The 23,851-nt window shown below is 36.3% G+C and overlaps 2 protein-coding genes across 2 annotated transcripts; both read left to right on the top strand.

The window, feature by feature from the left end:
• The first annotated feature begins 421 nt into the window (after positions 1-421).
• LOC128166393 (uncharacterized) lies at positions 422-23,803 on the top strand. Its single transcript, XM_052831521.1, has 17 exons — positions 422-857; positions 4,045-4,203; positions 10,644-10,788; positions 10,912-11,097; positions 11,279-11,490; positions 12,146-12,287; positions 12,417-12,530; positions 13,026-13,108; positions 13,645-13,777; positions 13,990-14,119; positions 15,410-15,668; positions 18,603-18,858; positions 19,021-19,620; positions 20,161-20,409; positions 20,605-20,829; positions 21,208-21,252; positions 21,502-23,803. Exons 1-17 carry the CDS (start codon positions 654-656, stop codon positions 22,287-22,289), a joined length of 3,930 nt encoding a protein of 1,309 aa, XP_052687481.1. The 5' UTR covers positions 422-653; the 3' UTR covers positions 22,290-23,803.
• Positions 4,753-8,913, top strand: LOC128166392 (uncharacterized). The gene is made up of 2 exons (XM_052831520.1): positions 4,753-6,586; positions 8,774-8,913. Exon 1 carries the CDS (start codon positions 5,776-5,778, stop codon positions 6,583-6,585), a length of 810 nt encoding a protein of 269 aa, XP_052687480.1. The 5' UTR covers positions 4,753-5,775; the 3' UTR covers position 6,586; positions 8,774-8,913.
• Positions 23,804-23,851: the final 48 nt, after the last annotated feature.

Raw genomic sequence — 23,851 nt, 5'->3', positions numbered from 1 at the left:
TTTTTTTTTAAGAGAACGGAGGGATAAGGAGTCAGCGATTCTTACGTTTATAAATGCCTACAATCGAACAGTCTGTCACAGAGAATGATTGCAATGCCCGAGATTCTGCAAGATGTCAGATAGCGTTTATAGTGTGCAATATCAATAAGCTATATAGATCCACAGTCAACCCGAGCAGTATGTCAAATTACATAAAGATAAGAAACAATTGTATTTTATGGCTTTATACTCTGTTTATGCACCATATCCCTCTTCCATGAGGACCTCAGATGATCCTGGAATTAGAAACAGTCGAGAAAACGTCCTAACGAGCAGAAGATCTCTCTTTGGAATCAAGAACTCCTAAGATTAGTTCAAAACAAATAGCCCTGTAGTGCCTGCCCTCCATCGCTTTCGTCATAACGACCCTTTTATTAGACTATAAGCGAGTGGATTCACGAGCAGCGCCAGCCTCCGTGTATCTGCCCTGGTAGATACAAGCAATGTGCACATCACTAAACAATGTACTCCACTGGCATGCATTCGGCTAATGACGACCAGGAGTGACACGGAGCGGGCACCTGCTGCAACCTACAGGAGGAGTTGTTTTCTATCTGGGGCTTTCTTTCAGTAGTGTTATTTTACCCCATCAGATTACTGGTCATTGATACGTGATGGCGGGTGTGAGTTTGAAATTGTTCGCAGTGGTGCTGATTGTTTCAGTGAAACCTGTGTGTCCTCTCACGAAGGCTCCAATTCGGGACACAGAGTACGGAGAGGTGCAGGGAATGGTCACAACACCCATCCAAGGACGGTCGGTGGCAAATTACCTGGGAATTCCATACGCAAAACCTCCAATTAATAATCTCAGGTTTGAGGTAAGATATTGCTGACTCCTGGCTCTTTTAGAACAGAGAGAGAGAGAGAGAGAGAGAGAGAGAGAGAGAGAGAGAGAGAGAGAGAGAGAGAGAGAGAGAGAGAGAGAGAGAGAGAATTTGTTTTAAAGTGTCTGAATGACCAAAACATAACGTACGTTTACGTACAATACTCGAGCAGACAGCTGACATCTTGTCTACAAGACCAAGCTTTAAAATAAAAAATATCTTTGATGCTGTGTATGAAGTTGATATATTTAATTGCGAATTTCGTCGTTAATCTGAACCTTCAAGGGATTATTCAATTAATACAAATTAGAATCAAAGACATAACCGCTTATCTCATTGATGTGGCATCCAGTATAGTCTCTTTCACTTAATGAAGACGTATCTTTAGCTTTTCACCACATCGACGAGTTCACAACATATCGTAGTAAGATAAGGGTTTTTTAACTTTTTATTGCAAACGAAAAATGCTTTCGATGAGGAGGGTAGACATCCATATGAATGGTTTCTCTCGTCTGAGTAGATGTCTCTCAGATAAAACAACTATTCACGGCGTCTATGACCCACATAAGTCGGCATTCGGTGAAATCTTTTGTGCCATGATAAGTTAATCTTACAAGAACAATTTTTAGAAATGTCTTATCTTCGATAGGCCTGAGAGCGGGAATTGTGCGCAAGGTTACAGATCTGGAGCTTTGATTCCTGTATCTCAGCTTGTATCAGTTTGACTTTAAACATGGATGGTCTTTTTATCCTCTTTACATTCCGCTCATCAATCATACCCTTACTATCATATCCAACCAGGTTGTTTTCAATAAGCTGAGGGAATCGTCCAAATACATCAGGAATTGAGAGAACACATGTTTTTTGTAAACAATACGCAATCAATCCTGTTTACCCTGTTAGTATGTGGAGTATTGACATCAGATGTTAATCAGTCCCTGATTGGTTGCCTGTCCCGTGTTAATTAACACCTTTGTTTATCAGGACATAGGCAGACCATAATCATCGGAGATATAACCATTAATTACAGAGCTAAGGATTAATTAAAAGCATTACCCGTCATAATAATGTCCGATGTTACGCCACAGGCACCAGCATATTACAAACATAGCAAAATTATATACAGTTTAGTTTTTTTTTGTACGGGAAAAGTAAAAATCAAATTTTACATTGTAAAAAGACAGGAGTCATACCCCCAACATGTTAATCTTTTTGTAAAGTTAAAGCTACTAGTTACTTAACTGCTTCACAGATTGCAACGTATGAACTAAATTCATATTTAAGAAAAAAACTGAAAACTTTATGTTGATTTTTAGAATGGTATTCATATATCAAACTTTTAAAAAAAGAATTTTAATGTAACCTCTATTACAGATACGCATTCTTGCCAATAATAATTGCATCAATACATTGACGCATTCTAACAAATAGTGATGGTACCAATACATTGGCGCATTCTAACCAATAGTAATGGTACCAATACATTGACGCATTCTAACCAATAGTAATGGTACCAAATACATTGACACATTCTAACTTATAGTAATGGTACCAATACATTGACGCATTCTAACCAATAGTAATGGTACCAATTTAATACGTTGACGCATGCTAACCAATTGTAAATACACCAAAACATTGACGCATTCTAACCAAAAGTAATTACACCAATACATTGACGCATTCTAACCAAAAGTAATAGTACCAATGCATTGACGCATTCTAACCAATAGTAATGGCATCAATACAATGACGCATTCTAACAAATAGTAATGGTACCAATGCATTGACACATTCTAACCAACAGTAATAATTCCAATGCATTGAAGCATTCTTATTAATAGTAATTGATGCATTTTAACCAATAGTAATGGTACCAATACATTGACGCATTCTAATTAATAGTAATGGTACCAATACATTGACGCATACTAACCAATAGTAATGGTACCAATACATTGACGCATTCTAACCAATAGTAATGATACCAATGCATTGACCCATTCTAACCAATAGTAATGGTACCAATGTATTGACGCATTCAAACCAATAGTAATGGTACCAATGCATTGACGCATTCTAACCAATAGTAATGGCACCCACACATTGACGCATTCAACCCAATAGTAATGGTACCAATACATTGACGCATTTTAACCAATAGTAATTGGCGCATTCTAACCAATAGTAATGGTACCGATACATTGATGCATTCAAACCAATAGTAATGGTACCAATACATTGACGCATTTTAACCAGTAGTAATGGTACCAATACGAAGACGCATTCTTACCAATAGTAATTGGCGCATTCTAACCAATAGTAATGGTACCGATACATTGACGCTTCTAACCAATAGTAATGGTACCAATGCATTGACGCATTCTAACCAATAGTAATTGATGCATTTTAACCAATAGTAATTGTACCGATAAATTGACGCATTCTAACCAATAGTAATGGTATCAATGATCTGACGCATTCTAACCAATAGTAATTGTACCAATACATTAGACGTTTAAGTTTGTGTTGTGGAAGTCAGTTTTGAATTATTTCATAAAATAAAAATAAAAATAGATCCTTTTTGTTTCGAATCATTCAAAGCACTGCAGGAATGTTATCTAATGTCATATGTACAAAATGTTCTACCTGACAGAAAAACTGGAAAACGCAGCCGGAAAATAAATATGATTATCTTGATTTTGAATATACGATTTTGGCATTTCATGGAATTCATTATCTTTTTTTGGGGTCCTAAGCAAAGAGTACTTGTAAATAACTATCACGTGATGTTTAGGAATATATGAACCAGATATTCTGATACCTTTTTGAAAGATAAGGGTAATTCCGTAAGAGTGTTTTCTTTGTCTTTCACTCGGAGAATATGTTTTTCAGTCGATAGATTATTTCAGTTTACTATAACAGAATTTAAAAATAAATATGAATAATGGATGCATATTGCCCCCCCCTAAAAAAAATTCTTTTGTCATAAACGAACGGCGACAGTAAGATCTCAAGACATTTAATTATTTAACGACAGAACGTTCAACCCGAAACCGAATTATCAAATGATTGTCAAATAATTATAAAAGCCAAAAAAATTATCTAGAACCATTCATCTTTAATTTCCATATCAAACGGTAATGCAATTGTCTCAAGTGTAGGTTTGTTTGTTTTACAGAAGACACAGAGGCCTGACCCCTGGGACGAGGTCAAGGTTACCGATGAACTCCCTCCAGCCTGTCCCCAGACCCCTGACATGACCTACGTGAACCTGCACTCCAAGGGCTTCAACAAGGAGGATGAAGATTGCCTGTACATCAACGTATTTGTACCTCTGGTAATCACCTCAGTTGCTGACACATGCCGACCTGCCAGTAATTGAGAACAGTTCCCTTTGGAAAAAAAGATATTTATGCATTGAATCATTATTTTTTGAAAGAACGACCACACCTTTAAAAAAATGATGATGCAATGCTTATAATGACAGTTTTTAACTTCTATTCCCTTTTGGCAATTACGATTTTTTTTTTTTGAAAACCTCTGCCTTATTTTACGAGCAACGAGCAATTAACAGATGAAGCACTGGAACAGTGCATAAATATTTTTTTTTTTCAAAGGGAACTGTTCTCAGTTACTGGCAGGTCGGCATGTGTCAAACAAGGAGGTGATATTCGGTGATTCGGTCCTCTGTGTTATGCTTAAATACATGTATCACAAAAATCAATCGATGCAATTTAATAGGGGGGAAGAAAGTAAATGTATTTATTGCACGATGGACATTAACGCTAGACTGTAGAAATCTTTTTTTAAGAACACGGATATAGTGAATTCAGAATTTAAAAAAGGGAGAGGGGGGGGGGGTGATTCCACGACAACGTGTACAACATGTACAGTTATAAAGAACTTTTACATTACGAATGTACAGATTTGCTAATGAATAATAAAATATACGAGTATTAATTCAAAATTTCAAGTTTTGAATTCATTCTTTAGTTGGCTTTTGTGATTAGATGTTAAACAAGTATAGGCCTGGACGAATTTCCCATCCATATTTTATACCCTAAATCGCTGTTTGGATGTAAGAAACAAATTATGAACATAGCAAGGTTAATTCACAGGTCACACTGATTTTCCAATAACCGAGTATTGTTCGATTGAACATACCACAAAGTTTTTTTCAGACCGTTTATATGACTCAATATGGATGTGCTTTATTTGAGACCGATAGCTGTATTCATTAATTTTTCAAAACTAAACAAATACACTCAAACGCTGCGAAATGTATTACTGAGAAACACCTTAATATAGTCATATCACTGTTTAAAAACGGCTTGGGCTGTTAATGTAAGTGTGCCACACAGTCAACAGATAGAATAGCGAGGAACTGATTCTCGGTCACCATTCGGTAACCAGTATTTGATTAGCATACTTTCACTTTTTGGATTTTGTTGAATATGCTTACGCGTATAAGAGCCCTGACGAGAATACAATTACATTGTATTAGAATACATATATTTACACACTTTTTTACGAAACATCAGGCTACAATCACACACCCCAAATACAGAGGAAACAATTATTGTGACCAAAATATATGTTAAATTTGTTTATCAAACATATCAAAGCCATTCTTTTGGATTATAATCGTACGTAAGATAATTGAATCACCGATATCTATAACTTTTAAAACCTCCGAAATGTAATTTGTAATTTTCAAGCATACACTGTTAATGAATTTCTTAACGTTTTGATTTTACGACATTACGGAAATCTTTATTCTATTATTAGTAGTTTCGTCATGCACGAGTGACTTGGCGCGTAGTATAAATAGTTTTTCATGCGTGATTTTGGTCATTGCGACGTTCGTTACAAGGTTGTAAGGAGTGATAGTAGTTGTGTTCTATAAGATATGAGTGATTCGGAGAAAAATGATTCTCATCATTCGAGTGGCAGAAATTTAAACCCAGAACAGACAAGAGCTATTGATGAGGAGCAATTTGACGCCACGGACGCAGTTCGTCTTTTTAACCGACGCATTGAGTCAGCACTCGAGAAACAGAGAGTGGCCATTGTTTCGGAAATTCACGAGAAATTCCAGTCCAAGAGCTCCGAGTCATGTGTTTTGCGTGCCGAAGGTAACAGAATTCAATTCTCTTTTAACGAAGAAAGGCTGAGAAGTCTCGAGCTGATTGAAAGAAAACTTATGATAGACGATATTAGCGAAGTACTAGACATCATTAAAAAAGAAAAAGAGGCTCTACGTCAAAGAAATAAGATCCTTCGCATCGCCGACAAGCATGGTTGGGATACCGTTAAAGAATACACGGACTCGGATTTGGCCGATAATTCTGAGGACGCTACTAAACTCCGTTCTGCTATTTCCCGTGCAGCCGCTAAGAAGAGAAGGTATAACCCGTACAGTTACGACAACAAGGATTATCAGTCCGCTAAGCCCGGGATATTCGATGGTCTCACTCCCAGACAGCTTTTTCGTGGGAATTCGGGATTCCAGCAATATAACCAGAGATTCAACAGACCAAACACTGCGTACTTCAGAGGAACCTATCAAGTACCGGGAAACAACGTCATCTGTTTGTACTGCCAACTTCCAGGGCATTTCGCAAGATTCTGTCCATATACAAATCAACAACAGAGAGGACGCCCAGCCACAGCCCCAGAATCAACCGTTACATCTGACGCAGACACCAGAAAACAGTAAAGTTGAGTACTGTTCTGATTTTAGTTTGCTAGATGTTAAATCAGATTTTGAAAATGCAAATTCTGTTAAGAATCGTTTAAAACATTCTTGTAAATTTTGGGAAAATGTGTTAAAACCGTCTGATTACATTTTGAATGTAGTTAAGTTTGGTTACAGGTTAGAGTTTGAGGATTTACCCGATAGAGTTGTTCTGAAAAACAACAAATCCGCTCTGGATAATTCAGGTTTTGTAGAAAGATCAATTTTCGAACTTTTAGGTAAAGATCTTATTCGGGAATGTCCTCAAGCTCCTTTTTGTGTTAATCCATTGACAGTGTCTGTTCCAGCAAACAAAAAGCCAAGGTTGATACTAGATTTAAGACATGTAAATTTTTTCATTGTGAAAAGAAAGGTGAAATTTGAGGGTACAAAAGAAGGACTCAACTTTGCAAAGAAAGGAAATTTCATGATAAAATTTGATTTAACGAGTGGTTATCATCATATAAATATACATGAAGATCATCATCAATATCTCGGTTTTTCCTGGAAAATTGATGGTAAAATTCGTTATTTCGTTTTTACAGTACTGCCTTTTGGCTTAAGTTCTGCGGGGTATATTTTCACAAAGACACTGAGACCATTAGTAACACATTGGAGAACTAACTCATTTCCAGTTATCATGTATTTAGATGACGGTTGGGTTTGCGATACAAAAGAAAATTGTGAACGTATATCAAGCATAATTCAGACGGATCTTGCGCGCGCAGGTTTTCTTGTTAATCAAGAAAAAAGTATATGGGAACCTTCACCAAAGCTGGATTGGTTGGGATTCGAGTGGGATTTAATGCAGGGCGTTATTAGTATCCCTTTTAATAAATTAGAGAACCTGCGCACCAAGATAAAATGTATCAGAATTAAAAAACATGTGTCAGCCAGAGACCTAGCTTCAATTGTCGGCAGCATAATTTCTTTCAAATTCGCTTTAGGTCCAATTTGTCAAATGTTCACAAGGAATTTATCTATCCTAATTGCTAAAACAGCTTATTGGGATCAATCAATACAATTATCAAAGTTAGAATCCGATGAATTAGATTTCTGGTTTGACAACGTGTTGCGTGTACCGAACAGAGTTATCTCTCCATGGTTCCGCATTCCTGATCGAATGGTGTTCACTGACGCAAGCGATTATGCTGGCGCTGGCGTATTGTTGGAATCAAACAAAGAGTTTTTTCATAAAATGTGGAACGATTTTGATAGAGAGCAAAGTTCAACATATAGAGAATTAAAAACTGTTGATTTGTTTATGAAAACATTTTGTCATATGTTGCAAAATAAATTTATAAAATTATATTCGGACAATCAAAACGTTATAAAGATTTCACAAACAGGTAGCATGAAACAAAATTTACAGTCATTAGCCTTTTCTATTTATTCTACATGTCTGGTCAATAATATAGAACTTTCTGTGGCATGGATACCCAGAAAAAACAACGAAGAGGCGGATTTTTATAGCAAGATTTTTGATTATGACGACTGGGGCGTACACCAAAATATTTTTCATTATTTTGATCAAGCTTGGGGACATTTCACATGTGACGTTTTTGCAAGTTCTTCAAATTTCAAAGTTAAAAAATTTTATTCTCAATTTTGGACGCCGGGCAGTAGCGGCGTAGACGCATTCGCTTTTGATTGGGCTCAAGATATGAATTGGTTAGTACCGCCTATTAATCTAATAAGCAAGGCAATAAAGCATATTATTCATTGTCAAGCAAAGGGTGTGTTAGTGGTGCCGAAATGGAAATCTTCAGTTTTCTGGCCAGCTATTGTTGACATATCTGGAAATTTTCGATGGTTTATCAAACAGCATGTTGAATATGAAAAACCCTTACATTTTTTCTGTGCAGGTTCTGACAAGAATAGCATTTTTGCAGCCAATAAATTCAACAGTAATGTACTTGTGCTGAATATAGATGCTACATAGCGAGTTTTGGAGGACTGTACTCATTATCGTTATTGATTGTATTATATGGTTTTAAAACCTAATTTACATTGATGAATGACTGTGCTCCCAAAGAGATGACTGTTTTCTCTTGTTTAGATTTGTATATATTAATGGTATTATTGTATTGCCAAATATACGTTAATCATATTTTTTGTTATTTTATTTTAATGTCATAATTAATCAGTTATTATTCTGATGTATTTACAGACATTGCATAACCGTCAAGGCCACTGGCAAGACATCTTGAAGTTTAAACAACATCCCCAACTTGGCGTTTTTGTGAATCTCTTGCCTGGTGTTATTAAAAGTGCAAAGTCCAACGCAACAAACCAAAAATATGATGGTTATTTCAAAAGATTTAAAGTCTGGTGTCTGCAGCACAATTTTCAACCACTACCAGCCTCAGTAGCTACAGTTTCCCTTTTTCTGACCAGTCTTGTACAACAACGAGTGTCATCGTCAGTGCTAGAAGCATTTTATTATAGCATAAATTGGATTCATTCTCAAGCTTCATGCATTAATCCGTGTGAGGAAAAATTTCTAAAGCTTACTCTTGAAGGTGGAAAACGAATTCTTGCGAAACCAGTTAATAAGAAAGAACCAATAACCATTGACATTCTTCTAAAGCTTAAGGAGGAGTACCAAAAGGATCCAGATAATGCATTGAAGTTGAGAGTTTTCTTGATGTGCTTATTAGGATTTTCGGGAGTTTTGCGGTTCAGCGAATTATCAAACATTCGGTTGTGTGATATCAAATGGAAAGAAGCTTACATAGAAATTAATATACCTAAAAGCAAAACTGACATTTACAGAAGAGGAAATGTAGTTATTATTGCAAAAACTGGAAATGACATGTGTCCCATATTTTGGTTGAAAAAAATATATTTCATTATTGCAATTGAATGTTTCTGCAAGTGACTATTTGTTTACAGCTATAACTTACAAGAAATCTTTGGGGGTTTTTAAAGTCGTAAATGCATCTAAACCATTGTCTTACACCAGAGCAAGAGAGATTCTGTTATCGGCTCTCAGCAACGTTGGCCTTGACGGTTCACAATTTTCTTTACATAGTTTAAGAAGTGGGGGTGCCACTGCTGCTTCGAACAATAACGTTCCAGATAGATTACTTAAAGTACACGGGCGTTGGGCTTCTGATAAGGCTAAGGATGGGTATATCGACGACAGCATTCAGAAAAAACTTTTAGTTTCGATGAATTTGGGCTTATAAATTTGTTTAGTCTAATTTACACCTTTGTTTATTTGCGATCTTGTAACGAACGCACCTAACCTATTTCATTTAGTTGTTGTTTTTTGAATTAGACAAGAAAAGATTTATTTTCGGAGGAGTGAAACGAAGGAGAAAATAAATGAATTTCTTAACGTTTTGATTTTACGACATTACGGAAATCTTTATTCTATTATTAGTAGTTTCGTCATGCACGAGTGACTTGGCGCGTAGTATAAATAGTTTTTCATGCGTGATTTTGGTCATTGCGACGTTCGTTACAAGGTTGTAAGGAGTGATAGTAGCCCTCCCTGCCCGCCCTGTACACTGTATTGCACAATTTACATGCTTGTTTATATGGTATGCAATTATTTTATATATACGTTTGTGTCTAATTGTTATTAAATGCGATCTTGTAACGAACGCACCTAACCTATTTCATTTAGTTGTTGTTTTTTGAATTAGACAAGAAAAGATTTATTTTCGGAGGAGTGAAACGAAGGAGAAAATAATGATAACGAAATATAATTATAGACATAATTGTTGCCCAATTCAATAAACTAGAATTCTGCATGTCGCCATAGCAAGGTAACAAACCATGTTCAGGGAATTCGCTCTGCTTCATAGGATATCGCAGTAACTAATTTTAAAGTGGACTCGTTCTCTCTTTGTATTTTATGATGAAGTTTTAAGAGTTAATATGGTTGAATTGATTACATGAGAAAAATAGACGTAGATTGGTAACACTAAACTAATAAAAAAAAAGGTGCAGTCAAAACTACTTTTCAGATACGATATGACGTTATTGTGATTCCTAGCACCTCTGTGATTGTTTCTTGTTTTCTTTCACAGCGGGGGCCAGCTAAGATGGCGGTGTTTGTTTACGTTCACGGGGGCTCCAACCGAGTAGGAATGGGGGCGATGTTGAGAGGAGATATTCTGGCGGCATTCGGAGACATCATTGTTGTTAATTTTAATTACCGTCTAGGTTCCCTGGGTAATCATATGTCACGACATATTACTTTTAAACCTTTACCTGATAGATATTATTCGTTTTTACACCGTCTTTAACGCTCTCTTTATTCTACACTATATTTTCTTTTAATATTCGGCTTTATAGGATTCTATGCGGCGAGGAAGGAGGGTTTGACGGGGAATTATGGGTTCTTTGACCAGGTGACAGCCTTGAATTGGGTCAAGGACAATATCGCCAATTTTGGAGGTGACCCGGATATGATTACTATCGCCGGACACAGCGCAGGCGCAGCTGACGTCGGGTTTCACGTGATTTCGCCATTAAGCAAAGGTACCGAACGAACACTTCATCAACTTAGTTATATGTTTTACAAAACTCATCCCTAAGCCCAAAGCAACAAATGTAGTATATAACATGTTGTAAAAACTGTCCATACATATAAAGTAAACGATCATTGTATTTTGTCGTGCAGTCCAACTTCTTTATTATTTACTTGTAACCACTCATTCAGGGCTGTTCCGCCGCGCCATGATAATGAGCGGGTCCCCGATCGCATTCTGGGGGTTAGCCGCCCCCCACTGGAAGCCGGGCTACAACATTGCGGAGTACTGCGACAGAGAGCTGTGTCCCAGAAACAGAGACCCGCGGGATTTCCGGGACTATTTGATGAAACTTCCCTGGGAAACGTTCACCAAGCGCGAGGTCACGCCCATTCCTACTGACGTGAGTGATGGAGCCTGATAGAACTCAACTATTCGGTTTTTTTAGTTTGTTTAATTTTGACTATCTTTTCTCTTTGTTTGGATACTTATATTGCACTGTGAGAAAAGTTAACATTGAACTCTGTTGATTTTTGAGTTTTTAAATGCATTAACGATCCTGTCAGAATTGACTCTGTAAAAACTTCTGAATTCATAGTTTTCATTTAATTTTTAAACAGTCAGAAAATGGGTTATTGAAATCCCAGGTTTTGTAGTAATAATACATTGTAAGAATCTAAGTAAACCTCTTATCAACTGTAGAAATATTAATTAACTAAACTCCTTATCAACTGTAGGAATACTAATAAACTACATATTTTTTAGCGTTTTATTTCATCATGTATTTGTGTTGTATGGTAATTGTATTTGTTCCTCTGGTTATTATGAAGAGATATTCAGAGCAAATACTTGCAACCTCTTATATTACAATTCATAGTAAACCGGATGTTGGTTGCTAAGTATATATCTCATTCTGTACTTCGGAAGAAAAAGAAAACTAGTTATAGATTAACACAGTGTGAATATCCACCACTGGGATTCAGCTGCTGCTTTCTAAGTTTACCAGTGCTGTTGAAATAGGCAGTACATGTACTGACTTCTTGAGTCTCTAATTTCAGTACACGGAAGTGCTGACGTTTCCGGTCTCCATTGTTGACGGCGAATTCATCACTGAGCGCCCGGAAACGGCCATTCCAGCCAGGAGAACCAACTGTGAATCGTTCGTCTTCTCTGTGACAAGGGACGAGGGCTCCATTGACGGTAAAGCATGGTCTTTATCACAAAGAATCCCTTTGGTTTTCAGTATATCTTAATACATGACCTTAGAAATGTGTTATTTACAAGAAAAACTATTTATTATTTATTATTTTATAAAAGTTGTTCATGCAGTGAAGTTTGTGCTGGATAATATGAAGAAAAAGACTGGCAAATTTGATGAGGAAACTTTCCGTGAAGTTTTAAAGTGGTACAAACCCATCTATCCCAACGTTCCAAACCTTAGAGGTAAGTAAAAATTGTACGATCATATCTATCCCAACGTTACAATGTACATGTACAACCTTATATATAATGATGAGTAGAAATGGTACAAACCCATTTATCTTGACGTTACAAACCTCGGTGTTGTTTAGAAGAGGAAATATTTAGTTTCAGCTTATTGACATCCTCTTGTGTAAAAAAATAAAGGATACTGTATTATATGTTTACAAGTTTTAGAGGCAAAGCAAGCTTCTGCTCAGTGACATTAGCTCAGGGCTGCGTAGAACTGTAGTCTTTGATTTATTAATGAAAATTTTATTGGAGACTTCTTTGTCGTCTCTTTTGCTCATGCTAAATCACCATACACTTGCAGTCCAAATTCATCCTTTTATCGTGTTGATTTCATTTGTTGCTGATTCTGAAAATTTAAGCTGGAAATATCCGTGATTCGCATTAATGGTCTGTATAATGTAAAGGAAGCAGGATTACAATCCATTAAATCCATGGCTTCTTTTACAGACCTTATTCTACACGAGTACGGAGGGTGGGAAAAGTTTCCTAACCACACAGAAGAAACCAGTGTACTGGAGCGCTACACAAAGGCAAGTACTCTTACTCTTCGTGGAGAAAAGCGAGAAAGGACTCTGAGAAAAGAAATAGTGCCCTGACGTATTCAAATATTGGACAATTTGTGTAAACGGCAGTTTTTAAATTATCCATTACTCAAAAGAAGCGGTTTTAGCAAGTCTAGACAACCCAATTGCATGATTTTAAATCAGATTAAAATCAATTTTAAATATTAGAGCAAACAAAAAATATATGTTCACCATATTATTTTCTTAAGTACATGTATTTCTTACGATGGAATGCCATCATGTTATAATGTTTTAAAGCCAATTTCAAAAGATATGATGAATTAATGATGGAAATATATAAAATACTCTAAACCTACTGTTGTTGTTATATACTAGTACATTTTTTTTAAAGATAAACTTATTCAGTTACGCCAATTTTGTTAAAAACAAGTTTTTCATAGGATTTCAATATCGGAGACAATTTTAGCGATTGAGTAAAATAATTTGAATATCCCCGACAATGTAGATGGACCGTGATAATAAGAATATCCCTGACATTGCAGATGGAGAGTGACATTGTCTTTGTGGCTCCAATGGTCAAGCTCGCTGACCTTCTGACGTCGGCAGATGTCAAGGACATCACTTTCTTTTCCTTTGACTACCGGTCGCCGTCCTCCCCATTACAGGAGTGGGAGGGTAAGCATTTTATAAATTTACATGCCAGCGATGGTAAATGCAAGTCTTAGTTTAATCACTAATGCATCGAATTGGGCTTTTTTAAGTTGAAATAAGAAAAAGCGTATTTTTTGTACACTTGAACAAAAAAAAATCAACCCCAAAAAATAGAAAAAAAAAAGGTAACAAGAATACATATACACATGCTTTAATACTTTTGGTCTTTGTTGAAGGAGTTCCCCATGGTGCAGATCTGTTCTACATATTTGGTATTCCGTACACTGGAGTACCTCCTTACAACAAACAAGACATAGAGGCCAGTAGTCTGATGATGACCATGTGGTCCAACTACGTCAAAACAGGGTGGGTAGTAACTGTACGTCAAAACAGGGTGGGTAGTAACTGTACGTCAAAACAGGGTGGGTAGTAACTGTACGTCAAAACAGGATCAGTAGTGACTGTACGTCAACACAGGATCAGTAGTGACTGTACGTCAAAACAGGGTCAGTAGTGACTGTACGTCAAAACAGGGTCAGTAGTAACTATACGTCAAAACAGTGTCAGTAGTACCTGTACATCAAAACAGGATCAGTAGTGACTGTACGTCAAAACAGGGTCAGTTGTGACTGTCGTTGAATTAAACTTCATGGGATTTTTAAAATAAATTACACGCTCTTTATCATTCTATCGGTCTATCATTGAGAAATATCTTGCGTACTGGATTTTATACGGTGAATCTTTGAGATAAATCCTGCAAATGATGTATCTACATTTATGAGATAAATCTTACACGGTTTATTTTTAAAGTAGATCCTATATGGTGCATCAATGAGATAAATTTTACACTGTTTATCTTTGAGAAAAATCCTGCATGGTGTATCTTTCTGAGATAAATCCAGCTTATATATCAATGAGACACATCTTACATGGTTTACCTTAAACTTTAAATCCTGCATTGTGTATTAATGACATAAGTCTTACATGTATATAGTTTATTTTTAAGACAAATCCCGCGTGGTGCATTAATGAGATAAATCTTACACGGTTTATCTTTGAGATAATCCTTCGTGGTTTACCAATGATATAAATCTTTCACGGTGTAATTCTGAGATATCTTGCATTAAGGACACTGTTTCTTTGAAATATACCTCGCAGGACTTTCCAACAGCGTTACCCATTTATTTAAAAGTGTACCTTTGAACGTAAGCGTACACGGTCTACCATTGAGAAATATTTTACAGATATATCCATATAAATCGTACATTGTGTATCATTGGGACATATTTTACTTTACATTTGTTTAACAGTCTTTATTACCTTTAGAACCATTTTAACGAGCTTTGACTTTGGGTAGTTGAGTCTAACGGCAATGTGACGTAGGCCTATCTATTTCCATACTGGCCACTCAGCCATTGCTCTTTGAAATCAACAAGATTTGATTTTAACTTGTTTTGACGCAAGAAATAGATAGTTACGTTAGAGTTTTGACGGTAACTAAAATAAACATTGCACAAAGTAACCATTATTATAAGAGAAACATTTAAAGTAATGAGTTTAGAAAATACAGTACATGTAGCTAGAAACATGTACAAAATTGGTTCATTGTTATTTGAATTTTCCTGTCTAAATTCTGATTTTATTTTACTTTTTAAGGATATTTTCAACTAACTCTACGCCATTTGTAAAGTACCAGAACTCTAGATCCTTCAGCAATTTGTTATTGGAGGACGGGAACTTGACTGTTAGATCCCAGGACAACTACAATGCCCAGAGAATGGCCTTCTGGAACTCCTTACTGCCTACCCTGGGGAATTCCCGCTCGGCCACCTGCTCTTCCGCCGGGCGACCCCACCCAGTGGTCTCCCTTGTTACCAGTGCCATCTGTTTTACGTGTGCACTTTACGTGTGCAAAGTACATTTATGATACACATCCGGAACAATAATTGTATTAGGGTAACGTGCGTATGTGCTATAGGCGACCGTCGAGGAAAGAATCTGCCTCATCACTGTGATACAGAGAGAGAGAGAGAGAGAGAGAGAGAGAGAGAGAGAGAGAGAGAGAGAGAGAGAGAGAGAGAGAGAGAGAGAGAGAGAGAGAGAGAGAGAGGGGATTTCTTTTGTCAAATGAGAGGAAAGCAGTGCAATAGATGGAATAGTGTTGATACGTGTATCTTTTCTTTAAAAAAAAGTTTTCTGAGTACGATACAGTACTGGTACTAATTGTATGTGTGTGTAACTGTGTTTACAAAAGATTAATTCGGAACACTAGTTATACTGTCTTCACTGTCTTATACATAGTAGAACATTTTGCTCAAAAGTATACATTATATGATGTGTTTGTGTTGGAGTCGGGGTCTGTGTATGCTGGTACTTAATTCTCGGTAAGATTGTGGGCAACACTACAGCTTTTCCTGACTCTGAGGAGAAACCAGCCCGATCTGTGCAGGGGACGTCCGAGATATTCTGGTCAGACTATATAAAGTGAAAGTAGCGGATTATGTTGGTGTTTTCGACTTGACTAGGAGTGCAAGTACAAAAAATGTTAACGTGTAACACGTGCCTCTGTGCTCAGGCAATCTTGCCTCTCAGTAATTTCCCGTGATACTATCATAAAAAGAGCAATTACATTCAAATGCGCGGATATAGGGGGAGTTCGGGTGGCGATCAGCCCCCCCCCTCCTGACACATTAACTTAAAATTAACGAAAAATACCCCCTCTCCCCGTGGAAAACAAACCGTCCCTTGTTCTCCCTTACCCTGTGGACAAATTTCTGGATCCACGCATGACTCCTGTAAAATTCATATGAGAATATTGCGCGTCAAATTTGTGTGAGAATAATATTTATTATAATTGATTATGATTTTAATAGGTGAAATAAGCGAACTGTGCTCTCCGTAGATTTTACAGGAAGCAAATTAGCTGTGTATTGCGTGTATATTATTTGTAAGTTATTATTATTTATTATGTTAAATATGAGAAGGTGATTGTTGTTAGCAGGGCGCTGTTAAATCACGTCTGTTTTGTGATTAGTGTGTGCTGTTATGACAGAGTGTACAGAATTATCTACGCGACAAGTCGCAGCTCTGTCTCAAATTTCTTATGATAAAATATATATATTTTCAAGTTAGAACTTGTGTTCATTTTTTCTTATTCATTGAGTGAATTGAGAGTTTTGGTTTTGATTTGGGCGTTTATGATAAAGGAAAATGATACAATTATTGGTGTTTTGAGGTCATTGCGATGATTTAGGTAGAGAAATACAAAACTCACCCAATTCTTTGTAATCGTTCAGTTATTGAATTTGATGATTTTGACGTCATTAATGTAGCAAAAGTACTCATAGTGGGATTACCCCGTGCCAGTTTCATATCGTTATCGACTTGAAATCGCTGAAACTACATTATGTCTATATTGTATTCTCAGCCCGCCTATTTAATCTAATATTTTATTTCTTTTTACACATACACTTTACACGCAAAATGTTTCGACCTCTTTGATAAGATATAACTCCTTCAGACTTTGCGAAACGAAATTGAATAAAGTAAAACGTTCTACGTTAAGGAAATAGTTTTTATACTCTCTATCGTACATACGATGAGAATCAACAGATCGGGGTTGGTTGGTCTAGTGTTAATTTCTTCAAATCGAAATTCAAATCTTTATAAAATTGAAATTGGGTAAAATCATGTTTTAGATTTGAGATATTGTCTTAGATATTTAAAAATAAAACTCCCTAAGAGCAAATAAAAAGAACACCCCTGCCCCCCCCCCCCCCACACACACAGACTTCCACAATTAACAGTGACTATATTCAATAATATTAGAAGACTGAATAAAGTTAATATGCCTTTCACTTCAACATGCAAAAAGTTTCCTAATATTTGGTGAAAAAATATTACAATATCGCACAGGTTTTACAAACTTGAAAAAGACAGATACATGTAGTATACAATGAAACTCCTAATTTATGAATATTTCCATAAGTTAAGCGATTGACATAATACACCGAACACGACAAAGACCAGTTCTAAGCTATCAGGCTTGTCAATCTTGTTAACAAAGATAAGACTCCTCAAACTTAACGTCTGCTAACCCCAGTCATACCCTTAATTGACGCGGGCTTTAATAATACTGTGAACGCCATTATTAAAACATTAGTAATTTAAAGTCATACATTTTGGCTACGATGACCGTCCCGAGAAGTAACCAGCGAGATTTATATCACTGTAACGAAAGCAAAGTTCCTGTGGCAGAATACGCTGGAAAGAGGGGAACGTGATGTCATGTCAACGTAAGTACATCGCTAATGTGTCTGACCTTCCAGCTCAATAACATGAAGTCTTACATTTTATACGTATGTTTTTAACATGATGCATGTCAATATGCAGTCATATATATATATATATATATATATATATATATATATATATATATATATATATATATATATATATATATATATATATATATATATATATATACTTTCCAATCTAGATGGTTTCTTTTTTAAATTTGGATTTAAGCTGTACGTCATTTTTAACTCGCCATGTAGACTTCCAACGTTATGCCGTCTCCCTGTCATGCAATATTTCCTGGTGTTAGCGCTACGGCTGTGTGAAGCGAGAGCATAACAGGATGGAGTGACGGCGCGGTCTCCCAAAAACATTGTTGAACTATATATAAATTACTCGATCCAAATTATTTCGCGATTGATTCGAAGTACATTAAATGTAGTTAACTTATAAGACTTGGGTGTCGTTATTTTATTTTCTCCTTTTTTGCGTGTGCAGATTCAAGCAAAGGAAATCTGAGCTCCATGATAAACTGAAGGAAACTTTGATAAAGGGTTTCCTGAACTCTAAGCTCTCACGACACAACAAGAACATCTTCCGATGGAAGGCCCAGTTACGACGGTTCTGCGATTCGTCGCATGACCAGTGCTCCATTACGACTGACTTCACCTGTCTGGAGCAGAAGGGACAGGTGGCGCCCGGCAGGTACGACGAGCTGATAGACGTGTTCGGTAACGTGGACCCCCGGGCCGTGGACATCATCCGTAATACAGCCGCCAAGTTCGCGGAAATTGAGAAAGAGATACAGGGTATAGAAAATTTATGCGAATTAAATTATTCAGTTATGATTCCAAAAATTATAGAAATTTTATGTTTATTAAATGTAGAGTTTAAGAATATCATCATTAAATGATTTTAAAACTTATTATGATACTGTTGCTAATATGATGGTTTTTCCCTTTCAAAAATAGAATTAAAGACATCAAAGAAGCGCTATGCTTTGTTACGGTCAAAGATTAAACAAAGCGAGATAACTTCAGCCCATTTAGAGAACATGTACTATATACTGCACCACGTGCTACAACACAGCAAAGCGTCACACAGCTGGGAGAACGACCTACAACAAGTAGCTAATGACGTCACAATGCAAGTGTCCAACAATAAGCCGGGAAAAGCACAGAAATGGAGATCAATTATAAACAGAGAGGAACTGAAGAAGTCGATCATAGAGAAAGGAAATTCATTATCCAAGACACATGAAATGAGTCTGGACGTTTTGATACATATCAATTTGTTCATAGGTACTTTTACAAAGACTACCCAGTACTCTCTGGAAACTATTAAGCCGGATGGGCTGTATGTGCAAGGTCACGAACAAAAGTCCTATAGCCCGGACTGCGCCGGAAGAGCGGTGGGCAATTTTCTGATTACTGTCTTTGCTTTGCTAGGATACGATATGCACAAGGCCACTATATCAACAGACATGGTGTTTGTGAACGAGGAGATGTTTGAGAAAGCTTTAAAGCGGCGCTGGCCAATTCCACCAAGTTTGAACGTAACGACTTCAGACGGTAATCGGTTTTCAGTGTTCAAAAATCACTTTATTAGAGGGTACTTTCAGTCGGAATCACCTTTGTCACATTTCATTGATTCAAGGCTTATTGTTATCATGAATATTTTATAAGATTAATGACAGTTTTATTTTGAAAATCATAATAACAGTTTCTATATAATTGAAGAAAATCACTGTGGCAAAACAAATGATATCTAAATCGATATGTAAGTTACGAACCTTCTCGAGAAGTAGTTCATAAAACTTTCTTGCATTTTGATAAACAGCAAGCATTCTGAAAGTCTTTAAAAAAGAAATAAATGCCCCCTACCAGCACTCCCAGTTTTTTTTAAAAAAATGTACTTTATTCTAATGGAATAAGAATAAACGGCATGATTATAGGTCAGTGTGGTATAGACATCTTTTAATTTTCTACACTCGACTTTAGAAAGTTATGTCATATATCAGAGTTCTCCTATGTAAATGTTATAATCGTTTTTTGTGTACAATCGAATTGTGTATTTTATTTTTTATAACCACTCAATATATTCCTACATAGAAAAAGTCCCTGCAGTGAATACTACAGAACCAGTTCACTACAATGTGGTGTTTAGTTACCAGTGGGATTCTAGAGAGGTCGTTCAAAAGGTCAAACATTACCTGGAAAAGAACAAAGTCACGTGTTGGGTTGACACGGATCACGTGACAGGAGACAAGCGTCCAGCAGTAGAAAATGCGATAGAGGAAGCAGACCTTTGCCTTATGTTTTACTCTTTTAAGTACTTCATCAGCAAGAACTGCCGACAAGGTATTTTCAGCACTGAATCAACATAATCATTAATATCAATCTCCATAATTGATACACCATTATTATTTTCTCTCAGGAACTAGACTTAATTGTAAAATGAAATTATTTGAAAGAGTGACTAGATTAAGCAGTTATAAAGAAAAGAACATACTAGTACCGTATGATAATATAATCTACGGTTGTTTGTTGCTACAGAGGCGGAGTATGCTGGTAAGCTGGGGAAGATCATCATTCCCGTCAAAGTAAACAGAGACTACGACCCCAAGGGCTGGCTGGGAAACATAGTTGGCGCTAAACGCGTGTTCGAATTTTCTGGAAAGTATCCCTTTGAACGACAAGCCCCGGAGCTTTTAACACAAATTCGCATCTGTCTGAAAAACCTTCCGCCGAAACCGACAAAGGACGACGAGACGACGAAAGGTAACTCAACCAGCAATCTTTCAGAAACCTTTATTATAATTTGTTGAATGTGATAATCAGAAGGTTGTGAGTGAAATTTAACATTATCAACAGTTTGAAACTAAAAGTACCATATAATTAATATATAATCGAAATTGTGTGGCATTATCGGTATGAAAAAAATACTAAGAGGTATTGGGTAAATATAATTCTAAACAGAATCAGCATTGAAGTAACAATTGATCAAAACATAAAATACACACAAATAGATAGACGGACATGACAAATACACGTTGTGCTCCATGATCGGAGGACCACTTGACCACGTGACTGACCTATAAATCGAATAAAGCACAATCATCACAGTTATAAATTAATTGTTCTTTTATATTTACCCAGATTCCAGTAGAGAGCGGAAGCCACAAGTTGATGGAGATAACTTAGGTATGTTGTAACGTTTTAACGTCGTTTTGAAACAAAATATGAACAAGAAATTCTGAATTTTCCGGTTTGAATGACGTTTCTAGCATAAGATGCGAGTTTACTAGTAATTCACTTCTAGTATGTATTTTATGTATTTTATTTGTATGTATTTTATCATCGAATAGTTGCGGTAGTATGAAAGCTTTATATAATACATTTTACAATGTAATCCACGCAGACAAATTATATAGACCTGTGTTTACGTTGCAGGTATGGAATATCTTCATCTGATCGGTAGGATACAAACCAAAGTCCGACCCGGGATCGGACAGCTCACTTGTAAAGATGGCCGGATCTGGGTCGGAAATGGGGACAATCTATTGGTCTGTATCGATCAGGAGGGAATCGAAATGGAAACCGTGTGTCTAGGACAAGGACAGCTCAAGTACCACGCCTTGGCGGAGGAAGGGAACGTTTATCTCATTAACCAGAACAGTCTGATGAAGCGAGTGCGGAGGCAGTTACGTCCCTTTATTTCTTACTTTGCAAACGGGGATACGCCTATGTGTGTAGCTCGTTCTTCCGAAAATGGCGACCTAATCATAGGACTTTATAATCAGGAGGAAAAACGATGTAAAGTAGCGAGATATAGCGACACAGGAAAAGAAATGTTCGTAGTAGAAAACGATTTAGAGGGCCAGGCTATTTTAGAGTGGCCTCTTCAAATAACTACTAAGAAAAACGATCAAATTTGTATTTGTGATTCTAAAAAGGGGTTGGTAGTGCTGGAGGGGTCCGGAAAACACCTGTGTACCTATTCGATTGACAACCCCTGTGGTCTATGTGTGGACAATGAGGACAGAGTATTAGTTTGTAATGGAAGCAACCGGATATACGTCATTTCACCGGAAGGACAATTGCTGCGCCCATACCGTGTCAACAAACACCGAGCGACGGCCATTAGTGTTCTACTTAATTCAAGTTTGCTTGTAGGTTTTAAAAAGTCGGGTACAATAGAAGTGTATCGTTATGATTTACACGGAATAAACGATACCTGATACATTTTTGGGAGTTGATTTTAATCAACTCTCCTATGCAGTTACTCTGGCAAACCGAAAGTGAAACAGTGTTTGGACCTAAGCACAATTCATCACCGATGACAAGACTTAGCTCTTGAAAATAATAGAAAAATTCGATGGAATGTATGCTGAAGCATTGTTTTTCAAGGAAACTTATCTATAAACACTTTGAAAATAGTCAGATTTTATATAATACGAACAATTTAGATATTTTTGTAGTCTCATGTGTTCCTACGCCAGAGTTTAATAAAGTCTCGTTCAACCAGACGCTCGGCTGTCTCCGTAAATCTCCGACAAGCAGAGAGGCTCTCTTGCTTGTCGGAGATTAACGGAGACAGCCGAGCGTCTGTTTGAACGAGACTAGAGTTCAATATCAATAGTGCCTGGATCCATACGATTATTAGAATTGTTTCGATTACTAATAAATAGTTTGAAATCTATCTTTAAATATTACACAACATGATTCATATGGGGTTTCTCGAAATTCTTGTCGGAAATGTCTAAAAATTCATATCATTAAAAAAAGAGTAATTCAAATACAGACTATAAACTAATTGCCATGCAAGATAAGTTGATTTTAAAATAAATGATAATCGATAAAATCAACTCCCGTCAGTACTTCAGTACTTTGGTTATCAAATGTAAAAATGAAGACGATTTATAGCATGCATTTCTACAGCCATTCTAATGTCACTGGATTTTTTACTTCCTTTCAGTACGGATATACATGTGAAGTTTTTCCATAGTTTTCATTTGATCCCACAACTTTTAAATATGACATCAAAAGGTTAACCTTTTCCCGGCATGTTCGCATTTTTTAGCATAAAACAGCTTGTTCTTTCAAAAACACCCTGAGCGATTGCTTAAACAAACAATATATTTTCATCAAAGACGTATATATCCAAGCCTTTAACTGACTAAAAGGGTTTTTATTGTTCAAAGCGTCGCTCTATTTTTCCCATTTAAATCAATATTAGAAAAAAATGTCAATTTTTGACAGATTTTGATGGAATTAAAAAAATAGCACCACTTCTAAAATCATATTCTATCAGTGAAAGCAAACAAATCAGATAAATAGGTGAAAATATATCTTTTGTTCACAAATTTAAAAATAACATACCAATTCGATGTAACGTTTAAAAATTGCGAACTATGGGGGCCAGTATCATCAATAGTTATGTTCATTGTTATCTAGCCTATCAGGAACTATTTTTCTTACATAGAATAATTGCAATTTTTGTCTCTAGTATGGAATACATCGTAAATCTATACTTAAATCGACCGCTCTCTGTTTAAAACTGATGGTCTTTTGAATATAAGTTGTTAACTTTTAATATTGTGAATTTTTTTTCCAGTTCAAAAGGTTGTAGTTTTTTTTTACCATTTCATTGATGTAAAGAATATTTCGTTGGATCGTTTTTTATAAATAGTTGATTATATACCTCTTAAAATGATAGTAAAATAAACACAACGCCAAGTTGTAATTTAAATTTTTTTTTTTTATCCTTTCCATTAATATAACATACTTCCTTATATGATCT

This window comes from Crassostrea angulata, chromosome 10 (genome assembly GCF_025612915.1).
Source record: "Crassostrea angulata isolate pt1a10 chromosome 10, ASM2561291v2, whole genome shotgun sequence".
Classification (NCBI taxonomy): Eukaryota; Metazoa; Mollusca; class Bivalvia; order Ostreida; family Ostreidae; genus Magallana; species Magallana angulata.
This window is presented reverse-complemented; position numbering and strand designations above follow the sequence as displayed.